General features: G+C 42.5%; 1 protein-coding gene across 1 annotated transcript in view; it reads left to right on the plus strand.

The window, feature by feature from the left end:
• RAB2A (RAB2A, member RAS oncogene family) overlaps positions 1-15,981 on the plus strand; it is a 37,871-nt gene extending 21,890 nt beyond the window's left edge. Inside the window, exons 7-9 of the mRNA XM_064170729.1 lie at positions 3,413-3,524; positions 11,421-11,489; positions 14,733-15,981. Of these exons, the coding sequence (XP_064026799.1) occupies positions 3,413-3,524; positions 11,421-11,489; positions 14,733-14,828 (277 nt within the window). The 3' untranslated portion in view covers positions 14,829-15,981. The remainder of the gene's footprint in view (positions 1-3,412; positions 3,525-11,420; positions 11,490-14,732) is intronic.
• The last annotated feature ends 1,271 nt before the right edge of the window (positions 15,982-17,252 follow it).

The raw sequence follows: 17,252 nt of genomic DNA on the forward strand, positions 1-17,252 counted from the left end.
TAGTTTTAAATTCCTTTCAGTCACTGTCTATGGTGAATCCAAAACCTTTCCTGTTCTCATTAGGCTGATGTACATGGATCAGCTTCTCTATGTTGTGAGCAGCTTTTTTCAGATGTCATTTTGTTTTAAAAGCATTGCCTATGAATGCATGAGGTCATGGGTTGTAAAAAAGTAGCATGAAGAAGATTTTTTATATCTGGAACTACCATTTAGAACATGAAATATTCTCTAAAAAGAGTACAACTTTTAATTCTAGGTGTTCCAAAGTGCTTTACTTTTCAGTTGAGAATCACAACAGAGGAAATGCCATTAAGAACCTCTGTCACTTCAAAAACTTCTCTCAGCTGTAAACAGTGCACACTTCGGGGATTATAGGAAATGGTTCTGAATTCTAAACCTGTTTCCTCTTCTGTTAGCTGAGGTTGGCAGCAGAGAAAGACAAGTAAAAGTTTTGGAAGTGTGTTACCCAGTTTGTTAACAGTTATTTGCCTGAGTGTATCTGAGAAGATCGATGTTTCAAGGTGATTCTCTGTTGGTACTGCAGGTCTCTATAAAAACACATCAAACTTCTCTCTGATTTCCTAGTCCTCAATCCAATGAACATGTAGCATCGTGTCTAGAATTTTTTTTGCTGCATGTAGGTCTTTTTCAGATATCAAAATAATCATCTCAGTATTTAATAACCCATTAGTTATGGGCTTTTGCCTAATTGACTTTTAACTTGTCTCCATGCCTCAGTAATTCTTGAAATTAAAGATGCCAGTTGAAATAATGGTTTGCATCCTCCTTCCTTGAAATGCAGTGAACAATCACATCGTTCCTTAGACACTACTGAGAAACAGCCTTGTGCTAGAGACTCTGCTTTTGCTGCTCTGGCCTGTTCACCTCTCTTCTTCCCTCCAGAAGGGAGAAAAAGGGAAGCAAAAGATTTTCCTCCCTCTGGCCTGCCTCTCAAAAACATGTTTTAACATTGCTTAATATTAAATAAAGCCCCCATGTTTTAACATTGCTTAATGTTAAGCATTAAGTGATTGTGAAGCTTGTCCCCATTTTTATAGATGGTCTGGGAAATAGCTAACACCATTATCTAACTGAAGGATGTGACAAGCTTGGGCTTCAAAAATTAATATATAGAAGAATAATCTCTTTATTAAAGCTTTGGTGAGTCTCTGACCAACTGTTTTATGCTTATGTGAGTCAAATAAAGCCCCAACACCAAGAGAAACAGTAAAGGCTACTGTTTACTTAAGATAACAGTTACAGAAGTTAGCACATTTAGTTGACATCTGCAACTGTTCCTGATTATTCTTAGCTGTTAAACTGAATTTTTGTCTTGCACTTCACTGCTGCAGACTCCACCACACTGTTGTATGCTACTATATGCTGCTTGCAGCTAGCTCAGTAATTCCCACACACAAATATTTCTTATTCAGACAATCAATATATTTCAGTTATGTATTTTAAGTTGCAAATAAAGGTGCCTTATGAAGTAAAAGTTCTTTAAGAAGCTTTTGAAAGGGGATTATTTTCAAGTCTCAGAGGAAGGAAGAAAACTTCAATTATTTTCTATTACCTTTAGTGTGTTACAGGATTTCTTATGGCAGGTCATACTGCTCAAGAAGGATTGAAGAACTTGAATGCTAGCATAATATTTTTGAAGGAATAAATTCTGTTCTTATGAGTCCCAAAAGTGCACTTAAGTCAGTACTACAAATGTATATTGTTGCTAGACTTGAAGAGTGAGAATTTGATCTGAAGTATAATAGCTGTGTTTTAAAAATACTGGTGTTAAAACATGACACATACTCTACTTAATCTTCTTTCCAGAACAAAACCTAGCTATATTGATCTAGTAAGACCAAATGCTTCGAGTTATTGGAATGGAGAGAGGAAGACAACTGTGGTTAGTAGAAGCAGTTCAAGCTCTTTAAGAATATGTTTAGATATCAGTAGTGAGTTTTGTCTGGGCTGTCTCTGCAGTTTTTGATGCAGCTGCACTGTTTCAAGTCAGAAGGGTTGTTTGTTCTATCGTGGAGATAACACTGTAGTGAGTCAAGGCTTTAAGGAGATACTTTTGAGGACAGCATGGTGGTTGCAAATAAAGACACTGATGAAGTTCAGAAATACAATGCCAGATGGCTACTTCAAGGACATGAGAGTGGACACCTTGTTAAGATACCCTAAGCCTGAGGCTGAGATACTGGGAACGCTTACATATAATGAACATCAACTTTCAAAGTGTTTTGGGAAGACATCTCCTGTATCCTTATCTTCAAATGTTTCACATGTGCTGAAATTGTCTTGACTCTGTAACTCCTCTGAGCTGGCATGTAGTTGTGAAAAATAACCAAAACCTGCTTTGCTGAGAAATAGATTCCACTGTGAGTATTATTGTGATTTTTTAATACATGTATCATTACAAGGATGGCAGCACCGAAGCCTAGGATGAGGGGTTGTTTTAACTGGTACTCTGGCTGCCCATTAAACATTTGCATGCTGGTTAGATTAAAATTGTATATCTGGGGAGATACTTTTACGTGCACAGCTTCAATGAAACTTTGCTGCAGTAGTATGTTTATCATTTATGTGTAAATGTAGCATTTATATTGCCAAAATGTACTCGGAAACATGTGCTTCTTGTTCTTAAGCTTTGAAAAGTAAGAATTAAACACTTGTGTATGACTTAGAGAAGCAGATTTGGTTTTAGTTGTCCAGTCCAAGAGGTTTTGGTTTTTTTTTCCTGGCTGTTCTTTTGGGTAATATTTAAATTTCATCTAAATTGCTTGGAAAACAGGAAACAAAAATTGTATAACAACCACTTCAGACACTTCTGCTTGTTAGTAGGTCAAGCCTGGAGTTTCAAAACCCAGATGTTAGCCTGTTGGGAGAGAACAGCTGATGTAGTTCAAAATAACTTATTTTTGCTTTGAAGCCTCCTTATCAGAAGAGAAATGAACTGGATTAAGTTTGGTTACTGAATAGAAAAATGAAACTTCATAATTGTAAGAAATGGCTTATAGACCTCCCTTACCAGTTCAGCTTTACAGTGTGCATTGATCAGTAACACTGCACCAGAAAGTAGTGATACCTGCTTAAATTGACAGTGTCTAAAGCTAGCATTCAAGGAATAGCTACTTAAATATACATACATCTTGCTGGAAGCAATTTCATTAATTCCTTGATAAGACCTGTGTCAGCTAGGATTGATAGCTCAAGTGTGCTGTCTCTGGTTATTCCATACACTAACTGTGAGGCTTACAATAACTCTGTAAGAGCTTCAGTAGATTCTCATCTGTATGTACTGAGTTCTACTGGGGGCTCTTGCCATATAAGGCTGTCTCTGAAGGATAATGTTTATAAAGGGAGGTTAAAGCATGTAATTAACTTGGTTTGGTTTTTTTTCCCACTTCAGTGATTTAGAATCTAGACGAGAAGTCAAGAAAGAGGAAGGTGAAGCATTTGCACGAGAACATGGACTTATCTTTATGGAGACATCTGCCAAAACTGCTTCCAATGTAGAGGAGGTAACTTTGAACTCTGCTACTTTAGTCTTGAATTGCACTTTTTACAGATAATATTCTAGATTTTGGATTCCTTAACTCAAAGAGTTCTTCAGTCTATGTTATGAGAGAGACAGTGTCTGCGTTGTACCTGGTGCACAGCACTACTAATACTGTTGAGTCTCCAGTAGTTGATGCACTTGTTGTTTGGACAGGTTTTTTAGTATTTGACCAGAGAAATGGGTACTGCTGTCTGCCCTGAAGTCTAAAAAGGAAGACTAGAATACATGTGCTAGTCCAAAGCAAGCCAGACTTGTGGTATCTGTGGTAGATGTCAGTCTAACCTGCCCTGGTCGTATACGAAATAGCCTTTAAACCTGTTCTGTTCAACAGTCCTGTCTGTGTGTCTTATCCCCACCTTGCATTTTGTCTTTCTTAAGCTTGATCTCTGCAGGAGGCAGAGTAAGGAATAGAAAACCTTGCCACTGTGCAAGCACTGCTCAGCAGTAGCTACCATTGGTGTGTTTTCAGCACCGTTTCAGTCACAAGTCCAAACCACAGCACCATACAAGCTGCTGTGAAGGAAACTCCATCTTTGCCAAATGCAGTGCAGTAGTGGACAGAAAGCTGCTGCTGTTAGTGCTATGGGAAGCAGAAAGATGGCTTCATGTGTCTGTTAGGTCCTTGCACAGTTCATATATCCCCACTTACTAACCTCTTCTGTAATAACATCTTACAGTTCAAGTTCTCCTGCTACAAAGAATCACAGAATGGTTGTGTTAGAGACCTTTCAAGGTCATCTAGTCCAATCCTTCTGCAGTTAGCAAGGACATCTTCCACTAGAGCAGGTTGCTCAGAGCACCAAACAACTTGACCTGGAATGGTTTCAGGAGTGGGATATCTCCCACCACTCTGGGCAGCCTGGGCTGGTGTCTTACCACTCTCAGGGAAAAAGTAATCTTCCTTTAATGTGTCTCTCCTCTTAGCTTAAACCTCTTGTCCTGTCACAGCAGGCCCTGCTCAAAAGTCTGTCCCCAGCCTTCTTGTTGGCCCCTTTTAAGCACTGGAAGTGAATAATCTACCCTTTTCCAGAATTACCCTAAATGCAAAACAGTGGGTAACTGATGAGGTGGAATTTGTGCCCCAGTTTGTGCCCAGTGCCCCTTGTATTGCCACTGTATTGATGAGCACTGAGATTACCTCTCAGACTTCTTCAGGCTCAACAGCCCTAGGATTCTCTGCCTTTCCTCCTCACAGAGGTGCTCCAGGCCTCTCAGCATCTTTGTAGCCTCTGCTGGACAATCTCCAGGAGTTCCCTTTCTCTCTCGAACTGAAGAGCCCAGAACTGGAGCCACTACTCCAGATGTGGCCTCACTAGGGCAGAGCAGAGGGGGAGGAGAACCTCCCTTGACCTAGACCTCATCGCTGCTGAGCAGCTGATCTCATTGAGCTGTACTAGTCCATCGCTGACTCCTTGTGTGGGAGTTGGTTTTAGTAAGTTGTTTCCCATATGGAGGGGATTATATAGCCCAATGCCAAGCTTTCATCTTAAGAGTATTGTCTGTGTTACTCCAAGTTGTCTGCACATAAATAGAATGCAATAATGGATTCATTATTTAGAATTAAATCTGAATAGACTTAATGGTTTTGCCTGAGCAGTGGAGCACTTCTGCTACATGTAGCCGGATGGTCATTGAATGGTTTTGTTTCAGCTGTAACTTAATTTTCTCTTCAGGCAGCCCCTTTCATACTTTTGCTTAAATGGATAATGAATATTCAGAGGCCCTGTAGCTCCAACAGCAGAACTACTGTCACAGATAAGGGAGGGAAGGTGGTGGCCTTTGTGATACTCTGAAGGGTAAAAATGAACATCTCATGGAGAAATAAGACTCTCCACAGCTTCTAAATGTGAACTGATTTTTAGAAGGGCTTTTTATTTCCCCTCCACACCCTCCTTAAACACAGCTCGTTGCTGATAAACACTTGTTTGACCTGGTGATATAGTCAGGAGGAAGTTAGTTAGTAACTTTTGAGAATTGTAGGATGTGAGTAGTTTTCTTAGGAAGGTGAAGTGACTCACGATGCAACCTGGCTAGAACTGGCAGAAGAGCAGGATTTCTAGTTTGAGAGTCTAACTTGCAGGTATCCCTTAGCTTGTATCAAACCAAATTGAATTAACTTGTATCAAATTCCTTGAAACTAAAGAGTCCTGTGAGCTTTCAGCTATGTGAAGCTGGGACTGTAGCTCCTGTCTCGCATGATAAAGAGGTGAAGCACAGGTGGGAGGGAGAAGAGGCAGGACACCTGGTTCCAGTAAAGTTCTGTAACTTCTGCCTCCTTGGGGCAAGCCCTTGGACTGTGCTTCAGCTACACCCTAAGGAGTGCTGGCTCTGCCATGGTTCTGAGAACTCCTGGGCATCCCAAGGTATCATCAGAATAAAAAGGCTCAATTGGTGAAAAGTTTCAGGCTTTATAAAGGAACATGAAAAACGTGAGCTGGCAGCCTAAGCTGTAGATTCTACTACAGAGGTGAAAAGTTTCAGGCTTTATAAAGGAACATGGAAAACGTGAGCTGGCAGCCTAAGCTGTAGATTCTACTACAGAGGTGGACTCTTGGTTCTGGAGAGGTTTATCTTTTTTTCCTCAGGTGCTCTATCCTTTAACTGTTCAACAGCAGCTGCTGAACTTTGGGAGGCACCTTGAGCCTTCTTTACTGTGCGTCTTCCACATGGGCTTGTCAGAAAGACTGCACTTCAGTGGGGACATATCAATCACTGGCAAGTTCTGTGCACTTTTACTTCAAAAATAAAGCTGTGTTGGGGTGTTTTTGGGGCTGTAGGGTCATAATGCTTGATAATGAATCGCTTTGTAGCCCCTTCAGTGTCCCAGGCTGCTTTCTGAAGGGTCATTGTCCTGCTGCTCAGAAAACTGCTGCTCAGAGTTTTGGGAGATCACTCTATGTGTCCATCTGGGATGGTGAATGCTCTGGAAGTAAATCTGTTTGTGGTACATGTTCTGACTGTTTCCAAACATTTTTTAACACTAGGGCAATCTGTGTTGTATCTTACTGGTAAAGGGTAAAGCAAGAAACTAGGAAGGAGGAGGGAATTCTAGATGTTGGCTGACCACAAAGGTGTGAGGGTCATGCTTTACAATTTGCGAGATATTTAACCGTTAAGCATTCCTCATTTAAAAGTCAGAAAGGTTCCGGGAAGAATTGGATTGCATTTCCAAGCTCTACCTTTACCTTTCTGTTGCCAGCAGAGGGCAGCATCTGACGCGAGCTGGCAGTGCGCAGCCTGAGCCTTTCTCAGTTTCATCAAGGATGAACTTCCAAAATCTGAGCTTGGAAAAGTGTTAGTGATTCGTTCACCAGTTTTTCCGGGTGCGTTCAGCTTGGAGCTAAGCCTTCAAATAATCGTCGTGGTATTAGCTTTCTGGGAAGAAGTGACCTTACTGGCATCTGCCATGTGAAAACTAACTGAAGCCATTCTGTAACTTATATTCTGGTGCCCTTAGCTTGTTCCTGCTCCATCCATAAGAAATGGGGTACAAGGAACTTACTTCCCTAATTCTTGTGTTGATTTTTACCAGTTAGAGAATTCATTCTTCCTGATTGTGTGTCAAGGATAGTAAAACCACATTACTTGTTTGCTTTTCCTGATAAAATTGATGTTGAACTTGATTTAAATCTCTATTCAGTGTGTTTTAACTTATCATTTATGCAGTATCTGTAGTGTTTGGGGGTTTGTTTAGGCTCTTTTTTCCGAGGTGAACATTCTGAACACTGTGAACATTGTGAGGTAAACATAGCCAGTTGGGGGTTGGTCTCTTCTCCCAGCAACAGAACAAGGGGACACAGTCTCAAGTTGTACTGGGGGAGGTCTAGGCTGGATGTTAGGAGGAAGTTGTTGGCAGAGAGAGTGATTGGCATTGGAATGGGCTGCCCAGGGAGGTGGTGGAGTCACCGTCCCTGGAGGTGTTGAAGCCAAGCCTGGCTGGGGCACTTAGTGCCATGGTCTGGTTGATTGGCCAGGGCTGGATACTAGGTTGGACTGGATAAGCTTGGAGGTCTCTTCCAACCTGCTTGATTCTATGAATCTATGATTGTGAGACTTGACAGGAATTCCTGATTCCCATGCAGCAATATGACCTATGAAAGCTCCTCACAAAGATCATCCAAAGTGATATTATAGAGATACTTTGTGGCTTGCAGTGCTCTTTGGTTAGCTTTGCAGTAGATGCAAATGTGACACTACAAGCAGATCACATCCTGCAAGACTCACTTCCCCACCTGTAATGTCATTTTCCTCAGCAGGGTGTTTCTGGTTAAACATTAAATGCAGGCATCTTCCAGAAGTTACATTATTTGCTTATTTCTATACATACTTCTATTAATTATTCTGATAATTGACAAGAATGTTGATATTTGGAAGCCTAAGGCTGGTTTTGCTTGAGTCTCTCATGAGGGATGGAGGTACTGAGAGCCTTGCCTTTCAGGTAACTAGTTGTTAATCCATACTGAGTCTGGTACTTTCCCTTGTAGGGTGATGAAAATCAGCCTGAACCCTCGACCTGAGCTGCTTTGGGGTGGAGGTGCTTGAGTGTCTTTGTGTGGTGACAGCAGCATTATGAGCATGTGCAGTGCAACCATGGTAGGCAGCCAGCGGGGCCCGTGTGGGCTTCTGGGCAAGGTCTTGTCTTGTGTAGAAGTGGCTAAACTGCACCTGGATCCAAGTTGGCATGTGAAGAGCTGCAGCTGTGTTCTTGCAGTCCCCTGCACATGGTCTAATAAATCCAAACTGGATTTGAGGGGAAACCACTCTCTTTCTGCATCCCTGCCTGAGTTAATCTGCAAATAGGATAAGCTGCCCATAAATAATTGAGTGTTTTTAGTAGACTGCCTGTTCCAGATAAGAGTGAGAACATGCAGCATTAGAGGAGATTTTTAGAAGTAGTCAATTATACCGAGTTCACCTCCTTGTCCTTGCTAATTGGGGCACTGGCATGGGATGCCAAAATCTGATCTGATAGTCCTGGAGCAGGCAGGCTGCTTCTGTCGGTGCCGCTCGCAGGTGGTGGCTCTGACTCCATGCACACTTTGAAGTGGAACTTAAAATACATGGATATAAGGAACCAATGGAAGCCTCCAGGGATGCAAGACTCTTTTCATGGCGGGTTAGCAACAATTTTTCAGAATCCATACCACCTGAAGAAAGCATGAGGTAGGCTTATTATGGGTTGTATTCTCATCAAAACGTTGTTTTCAGACAGGGACCTCAAACCATTCCAGTTGCTCTCTCCTATCAGACTGCTGGAGTAGGTCCAGAGGAAGCCAGAGAGATGATCAGAGGGATGGAGCACTACCCTGTGGAGACAGGCTGAGAGAGCTGAGGCTGCTCAGCCTGGAGAAGAGAAGGTTCCAGGGAGCAGCCATCCAGTACCTGAAGGGGGCTACAAGAAAGCTGGGAAGGGACTTCTGACAAAAGCTTGCAGTGATAGGATGAGAAAGAAGATTTAGCCTGGAGATGAGGAAGAAATTCTTTAGAGTGAGAATGGTGAGACACTGAAACAAGTTGCCCAGGGAGCTTGTGTATGCCCCCTTCTGGAGGTGTTCAAGGCCAGACTGGATGGGGCTTTGAGCAGCCTGGTCTAGTGGGAGGTGTCCCTGCCCAAGGCAGGGGAGTTGGAACTAGATGATCTTTAAGGTCTCTCCCAACCCAAAGCATTGTATGACTCTGACTCTACATGTGACCCAGAGCAGGCTGGCATTTTGCCCTGCACAGTAACAGTATGGTGGTCTTAGGCTGCAGGTTGGACTCGACGGTGTTAGAAGTCTCTGCTGACTGAAACAGTTCTATGATTCTATAGTATGTGTTGTTTTAACAGATCTGTGTGGTGCACCAGGGTAACCCATGGAAATGTGGGAGTCAGATGATATCTTCTTAAGAGAAATGCTAGAACTGAGGTGAATGGAACACTTGGGGTTTGCAGCTCAGCAGTTTCTCAGGCAATGTGTTTGATATTAAAACAGCCTCAGCAATGCTTTTTTGCTTTGTGCAGTACAGGTGTAAGAATTGTGTTGAAGGTGAGAGGGGGAGGATCAAATGCTTTCAAATCACAGTGCTTTCCAATGTGTTTCACTGTTTTCTTTGAGGATAGATGCACTCCTGTGGTGATCCATTCTTGCATGCAGCAGCCAGAAGAGATTTTCTCCTCAGTGGTGTTTGTTTGTAGTTGGTAGTCTGCGAAAGGTCTCAGTTTGTTGGTTTAAATTAGTTTTAATGAGAATTACATTAGAGCTGTAAAATTAATTCTAAGATCCTGGCTGTGCTTAGACCAAGGGTTTCTAGAACTATTGCAAGTGCCAGTTGTTAAGTGGTTGTTTACATCAAGTTATCATAACACATTTTTAAGACTCCCAAGTTCTGTTTAATGTCCTGCTGAAGTAGAAGCAAGGAAGTATCCTCACGGATCCCAGCTGGGTGAACTGCCAAAGTTTTTGACTTCTGCCTTTCAGCAGGCCCACGTATGAGGCCATTCTAATAATTAGTGTGTTACCAGAAACCAAGATAAGTTTGAATTTTTCTTCCTTCCATTGAAAACTTCCCATTTCTGAGGAGTTTGAATCAATTCATGGTTGGCCAAAAGCCAGTTTTTCTCCTCAACTCTTAACGCGCGTTTGAAAAACGAACTGGCTTCCTAAGTGCCTTGTGAATCTGCAATGATTAATTCTTCTCATTATTTTGCTGCAAATTCTCATGACCCTCTGTGATGATTCGATCACCCACTTAGAGTTTATGCATATTCATATCTCTCTGCTCCTGCTGCAGTCGTTCGAGTCTCCTTCACTGGCTGCGGTGTGTGCTTGGTGCAGTAATTGAGCTGCAGTAGATTGATTACTCTGGGGAGCTGTAAGGCCTTTAAAGGTGAAAACATATCAGTCCTGTTAATTAGGAAACAAAGCTCTGGTGGCAAGTTCAGCAGTCAAATGCTTCCAGTGTAGAAATGAGGAAAGGTATGATTTGTTCCTCTCCATGAACCCTGTTTACTTTTTTTTATATTTGAATTAGATCTGTATTTGCTGTAATAGGCTGAGCAGAAGATGGCCTGTCTGGTGTGATTGCTTGCTGGTGGCACATCAAACCAAAAAGGGCTCTGTGTCTGATATTGGTTGTCATTATAATCTGCTGTTCATCACCTCTTTGACTATACATTTTTTTAGGCATTACTCAACCTATACAGTTAGAGACAAAGAATTGAGATCGTTGATTGTAAACTTTACCCCAGTATATATGCATCGTTCCCTTTGGCAGTCCTGAACGTCCAAGTCTCCTGTCTGAATTCAAACAATAGATTTCCAGAAGTCAGAATAAAACCTGGGGGCTCTCCTTTCTGCTTCTAAGATCTTACATTGCCTGTCATGTGCAAGATTAATTAAAGGGAATACATTCTTAAAATTAGGTGAATATTAAATGATAGCATAAGGTTTCATCCAGCAGACAGCATCCTTACATCATCATTGTAAGTACCCTGTGGTTTTATGTTGCTAAGCACTCTAATCTAGAGTGGCCTATTACAAAGATATTAAGGGTAGGGGAAACCATCTGCCACACAATCTATCCATAAGGGTCAGAAATAAATAATTTAAAAGTAATTTATATATCTTAAAACCCACTTTTCCCCCTGTAATTACTGGACAACAGATTGTCGAATACAGATGTTCTGGAAATGTCACCGTTTCTGTAAACAGCCTGGGACCCACTGCTGCTTCAGGGTCTGGGCTGCTGTTGTCATACCTATTCTGCTGAGGTGGGGAAGAAAGCCTTTGATGAAACAACTGCACCTCAGATTGCATTCCCATTAGTGCCTCACGCACCAATTCATTGTGTTTGTGTCTCTCCTCCCGCTTTCTTCTAGGCGTTTATTAACACCGCGAAAGAGATCTACGAGAAAATCCAGGAAGGAGTTTTTGACATTAATAACGAGGTAACTTTTGGTTCTCTGAATGCTTTCTCTGTCTCTGTGTGTGGTTTAGAAATGTGATGAAATCCACCTTCCCTAGAAGGCTGGGCAGTGAACTATTTGTCTGTTCCTTTTGGAGAGAGAATTGTCTGGCATTGTGATAAAAATGGATTAAAATAAGTGACCCTATCCATCCATGAAGCATCACAAAATAATATAAATCCCCAAAAGAGAAGAAAATCCACTTTCATCCACTTCTCCATATGGTGTCATCTGTTTTCAAAGATAATTTTCCACTATGTAAATGGGGGACCATGTTGATATGCCAGATGCACTCCATGAGCTGTCCAGTGCAGGGGAGGGATTGCTTTGAGAGTTACATAAAAGACTTTTGAAATGTTCCTGGGTTAGGTGCCTGGATTCTGCAGGGAATAAAAGATTAGCCATTTTGCCTCTGCACATTACTGAAATTACAGATTACCCAGGCCTGCCTCTCTGCTTGGTGGGGGTGGGGAGGTGGAGCAGGGAGCACTTCTGTAATGCAAGAGCCTAGGAGGGCCTCTGATATCTCTTGAGTTTTGAAGTGATTGTGCTGTTGAAAATCTGGAGCAGTTAGGAGAGGGGTTCATGGCCATAGCAGAAGCAGATTTGAATTGAGTGGTAGTAAATAGAAATATTCTGAAAGCGTGGAGTGGTTTGGGTTGGAAGGGGCCTTTCAAGGTCATCTAGTCCAACACCCCTTCAGTGAGCAGCAACATCTGGCACTAGAGCAGGCTGCTCAGAGCCCCAAACTACTTGACCTGGAATGATTCCAGGGATGGGGCATCTACCACCTCTCTGGGCAGGATCTCACTGCTCTCAGTGTAAATAAATATATTTATTTTTTTTATTCTCTCTAGGATGAATCTCCCTCTTTTAGTTCAAGTCATCACCCCTTCTCCTGTCACAACAGACCCTGATCAAAAGTCTGTCCCTGATTTTCTCACTGGCCCTTTTAAGTACTGAAAGGCCACAGCAGGTCTCCCTGGGGCCTTTCATTCTCCAGGCTGAACAACCCCAATTCTCTCAACCTGTCCTTGCAGCAGAGGGCTTCCAGCCCTCAGATCATATTGGGAGCATACAGAAGTGTTAGGATCCTCTGAGCTCTCTTACCATCCACATTTAACTTCACATGATGTGACCTGTCTAATTTCATGGTGTGAAGTGGTCCTTTCTGATGCCAAAGTTTGGGGGTTTACGTCCTGCATGTTCCTAAATACTGTTACTGAGGTGCATGGTGAAACCACATGTGAAAATGTGCCCTGCCTCTCCCTGTTCTGTGTCTGTTCTGTGATCCTCCACCTGGGACTGTCAGCCTGACACTTCCCTTGACCATGAAGTCCTGGCAGAATCGTTCAAAGAGCAGGGATGGAATTAGCAGTACTCAAAGAGCTTCACTTCTTTCTGCTTAATACATTTCAACAGGAGATGATTTAGACTCTTAAAAATATTGCTGTTATGTCTTCAGAGAGGAAATAATGAGAAGCTGCAGTAATGTGCAGCGTACTTGCTTTAGGTAACGTGTGGGTACTGTGTATGTGTACATTGTAGTGGTGAAGCCCTTTCTAAATGCAGCTCAGTGATGAAAAATTTGCCATTCTCTATAAGTTTTTTTTCCTACAGAAAATGCACTCAGCAGTGCAGTATAAATTGGAGAGTAATCAGAGTGTCTGAAAAGGCAGGCTCATTGTATCTGTCGAGTCTCATATAGTAGCTGCCTGCTTTCCTGAGCCTTATGGAGCTCTGATTGCACTCTGCTGTCAAGAGCCAACAGTCCGTGCTATTTATTTGGCTTTATGCCAAGCCTGGCTCCTTGATTCCTCAAGAAGTTGCTATCAGCCCAGAGGGGGCAAAACCAATGAGCCATAGGGCATGCTTTTTATTAAAGAGGAGTCAAAGAGCGAGAAGAAACCACATCAGCTGCTGTCAATACTGAGCTAGTGCCAGAAACCCCAAGGCTACCACTGTTGCAGAACAACTGCCAAGCGCTATAAATCTGAGATTTACTGTGACGCAAAGTTTCCTTAAGAGCTTAATTTCTGAAGCTACTGTATTACTTTTCTGAAAGTGCTGTATTTTTAGGTAAAATCCACTTGAGGGAGTTGAGGGTTAAGATGGAAGTGTGATTTTGATGAATGAAAGAGCCGCGCTGTGTGTGGGTTCTTGGCAAGTCGCCACGTCTTTCGGGATCATAGAAATTATTGATGACACAGAACACTCGTGTGCCCTTAGCCTCCACAGCTGATTCAACACAGAAGGGAAGGCTGTCTGGAGAGGAAAAGTTTTATATTAAACTATTAAACTAATGGAGATTTGGGTGGGAGGGGAGAAGTTCTATGTGCTGAGCAAATGCTCGGGTGTTTTTAAAGCTGCCTGCCAAGCAGCGCTCAAATACAGTCCTCGCTCTGTGCTTTCATGGTAGGAGTTTAAGGTGCAGGGTTTAACATGGAGATAAAATTTCAATGAGAAGGAAAACCTCTTCCTTTATGTTATATAGAATGGGCAAGGACATGTTCCTAGAAAAAAATACATATATGCTATATATATATTTATATGTGTGCTTATGTATTTATATCTATTTTATATATACCCCACCTGGAGCACTGGGTCCAGTTCTGGGGCCCCCAGCATAAGAAGGACACGGAGCAGGTCCAGAGGAGGTCACAAAGATGATCAGAGGGCTGGAGAACCTCCCTCATGGGGACAGGCTGAGAGAGTTGGGGTCGTTCAGCCTGGAGAAGAGAAGGCTCTGAGGGGAGACATTAGAGCAGCCTTCTAGTACCTGAAAGGGGCTACAAGAAAGCTGGGAAGGGATTTCTGATAAGGGCCTGTAGTGATAAGATGAGAGGGAGTGGATTGAAGCTGGAAAAGGGGAGATTTAGACTGCACATTAGGAAGAAATTCTTGACACTTGTACTGTGTGCTCAGGGAGGTTGTGGCTAAGGCTGGGCCAGATGAGACTTTGAGCAGCCTGGGCTAGTGGGAGGTGTCCCTGCCCATGGCACCTTGGGACTAGACGAGCTGTAAGGTCCCTTCCAACCCAAACCATTCTCTGAACCTGTGAATTACTTGTGGCCTAAATTAGGAGAACTTGCTGCATGACCTCCTCAAAAAGAGCAAGCTTTTCAAGGGTTATAAGTGTTCTAAAACCATAATTCTGCCTCTCAAACTTCATCTTCCAGTCTATTACCTTCTGAAATCATAACTATGAAATGAACTTCATTTCAGGCAAATGGCATCAAAATTGGCCCTCAACATGCTGCTACCAATGCAACACTTGCAGGCAATCAGGGAGGACAACAAGCTGGAGGAGGCTGCTGTTGAGCCTGTTTTTACTTTCTAGCTGCCTGGCTGGGGCCTACTAACTTGTTTGTTCACCCTTCCCTTCCCCATCGCCCCGCTCGCCTCCACTTCAGTTCAACTGAGACATGAAACTTGTAAGTTGGTTTCCTGTTGCAGAAGACTTTATCCTTCAAATTCTTGTATAACTTTGAATAAATGGTTAATGTTCACTTAAACCCCAGATTTTGGAGATTGTATTCATATCTATTTACATTTGATTTCTAGGTCAATTGATGTGATTCTTTTTGTTCAATGTTGTCTTGTGCCCTTGACTACGAACTGAATTGTATTAAACACTACAAAGTCATCTGAGTATTTTAATCAGTTTGTGTAGTTAGGTTTCCCAGCTCCCCTGCAGTCACCTAATGTTTAATATTGTAGAGCTGTCCTCAAAAGGTTTTGGTTTTGTTTTGGTTTGGTTTGGGTTTTTGGTTTTGGTTTCTTTTTGTTTGATTTTTCCAGGCTATGAAAAGAAGCAGAAGGACTCTTTTAATTCTGTATTTATCACTTTCTGTATATATAGTTTAATAACCTGCTTGGGTGTACTTGCCAAGCTAGAATTCTTTAATGCATTTGCATAAATTCTATACTATACTTAGAGCTTAAAAACTACAGAAGCATTACTAGAAGTTGCTTGGACGCTGAATTTTAAGCCTTTTTGACATTGTTAGCATGTTCATCCTCCCCTGCCATGATCCTGAAGTCCAAGAGAAATGCTTAATGTATATTACTAGAGGCTACATACATGCTATCTATTTTAATGCCAAATGTTTGCTGTTTGTCCACAATTTCCACAGCACCTCTTCAGAAATGGATTAGCTGTTTGCCTTAACGAGTTCTATAGGTAAAAACCAGAGTGTGAGAAGTGGAGGAGGAGTTGATCAATTTCAAATGGCACATTATAAAAACATTAATCTTTTCTTAATGGTTTTTTTTCTCTCTCTCTTGTTTACCACTTGATTTCTAGGTATATTTTTCATGCAAGGACAGTTTTTCAACCTAAATGTACAGTGGTTGTGTAAAGTTTTCTTTTAGTGACAACTTGTAATCCTAACTATATGGTAAGCATCTTGTCTATTGTGAAGAGGGTGTGAAAATAAAATCTGCCAGTTTGGAAATCTTGATGAAAACCAAACCTAGAAATGCTTTGGTACTTATTATGGTGGTGACTGGGGGCGTGGGGAGGGTGATGTTTTGTCTCAAATGAAAGGGTTGCAACAGTGCAAAACAGAATGCTGTGTTGAAGTGCAGAATGCTCATGTCCCTGAGGAAACAACTGAGTTTCCATTTCATCCCATTGAAACAAACTGCAGATCAAAGGTAACTGATGCTAGGCCATGCTTCATGTATCTGGAAAAAAATAAAAGGGTGGGGGAGAGGCAGGAAGTGATTGCAAAACTTTTGTCTCACTGGACCAAGCCTGCAGCACAGCGCTGGGAACCTGCAGCCCTCCTGCCAGTCTTTCTTATTGTCAGAACTTGAATGCTGGCAGCAAATGAACTTCAGCCTGACAGGTGGCTTCCAGTTTCTCCTGCTTCTTGCCCATGCTATGTGCATTGCTGTGAATGCACTTGAGCTGGGCTGTTGCTTCCACCCCAGACATGGGCTCACAACCCCTAGGCTCATCTCTAGTGAGCTGGGTTTTACCCCTGCCCCCCTTTGAACCTCATTTAAACCCTGTCCATGAGCCTTGCCAACTCATGCATGAGAATCCTTCTGCCCTTCTCGGGCAGCTGAACTCTCTCTGTCCCCCGCAGGCCTGGTGCTGCAGAAATGTTGCCATGTTCAGAGAAACCAGAACTCTGCTGGTGGCACCAGCTCCTGAGCCTCACGTTCATCAGCTAGGTGTGCCTGTTCCTTTCAGTGGTCAGTGCAGTCTGCCCTGCCACTGGAGGGGCTGAAGGAAACACTCCCTGTCCACCAAGCAGCCTAGTGCCTTGAAGTCCTTTTTAATTGCCTTTGCACTTCTGTACTCAACCTCACTGCTTCCAACCTGTATGACCAGTGCTGCGTAATAACCAGAGGCCTCTACCAGCCTAGGGAATTTCCTAGTAACATCTGGCCTAGGCCCCAGGGAGGGAGCAGACTTCTCAGTGGGATGGATCTGGCCCCTTCTAACCTAAGCTACTGTATGATTCTGTGTGCTTTACAAAATGATTCTTCCACAGGTTTCAGTTTTACTTGTGACTGATAACTTGCAGAGCTTTCATGTTGAATTCCATTTGCTGTTGTTGGTTGCACGTTCAAAGAATTAAAACATTTACTTGTGCCTCAGCAACCTGTACAGTGGTAAAGCTCTCAACACAGAGATCCACACCACGGTGCAGTTCCCCTGCACTCCCAGTTTAGCATACAGTCTAAAACACAGTTCACTTACAAAAGAGGAAATTTGGAGTGACAAATCCT

This window comes from Pogoniulus pusillus, chromosome 34, assembly GCF_015220805.1.
Source record: "Pogoniulus pusillus isolate bPogPus1 chromosome 34, bPogPus1.pri, whole genome shotgun sequence".
Taxonomy (NCBI): domain Eukaryota; kingdom Metazoa; phylum Chordata; class Aves; order Piciformes; family Lybiidae; genus Pogoniulus; species Pogoniulus pusillus.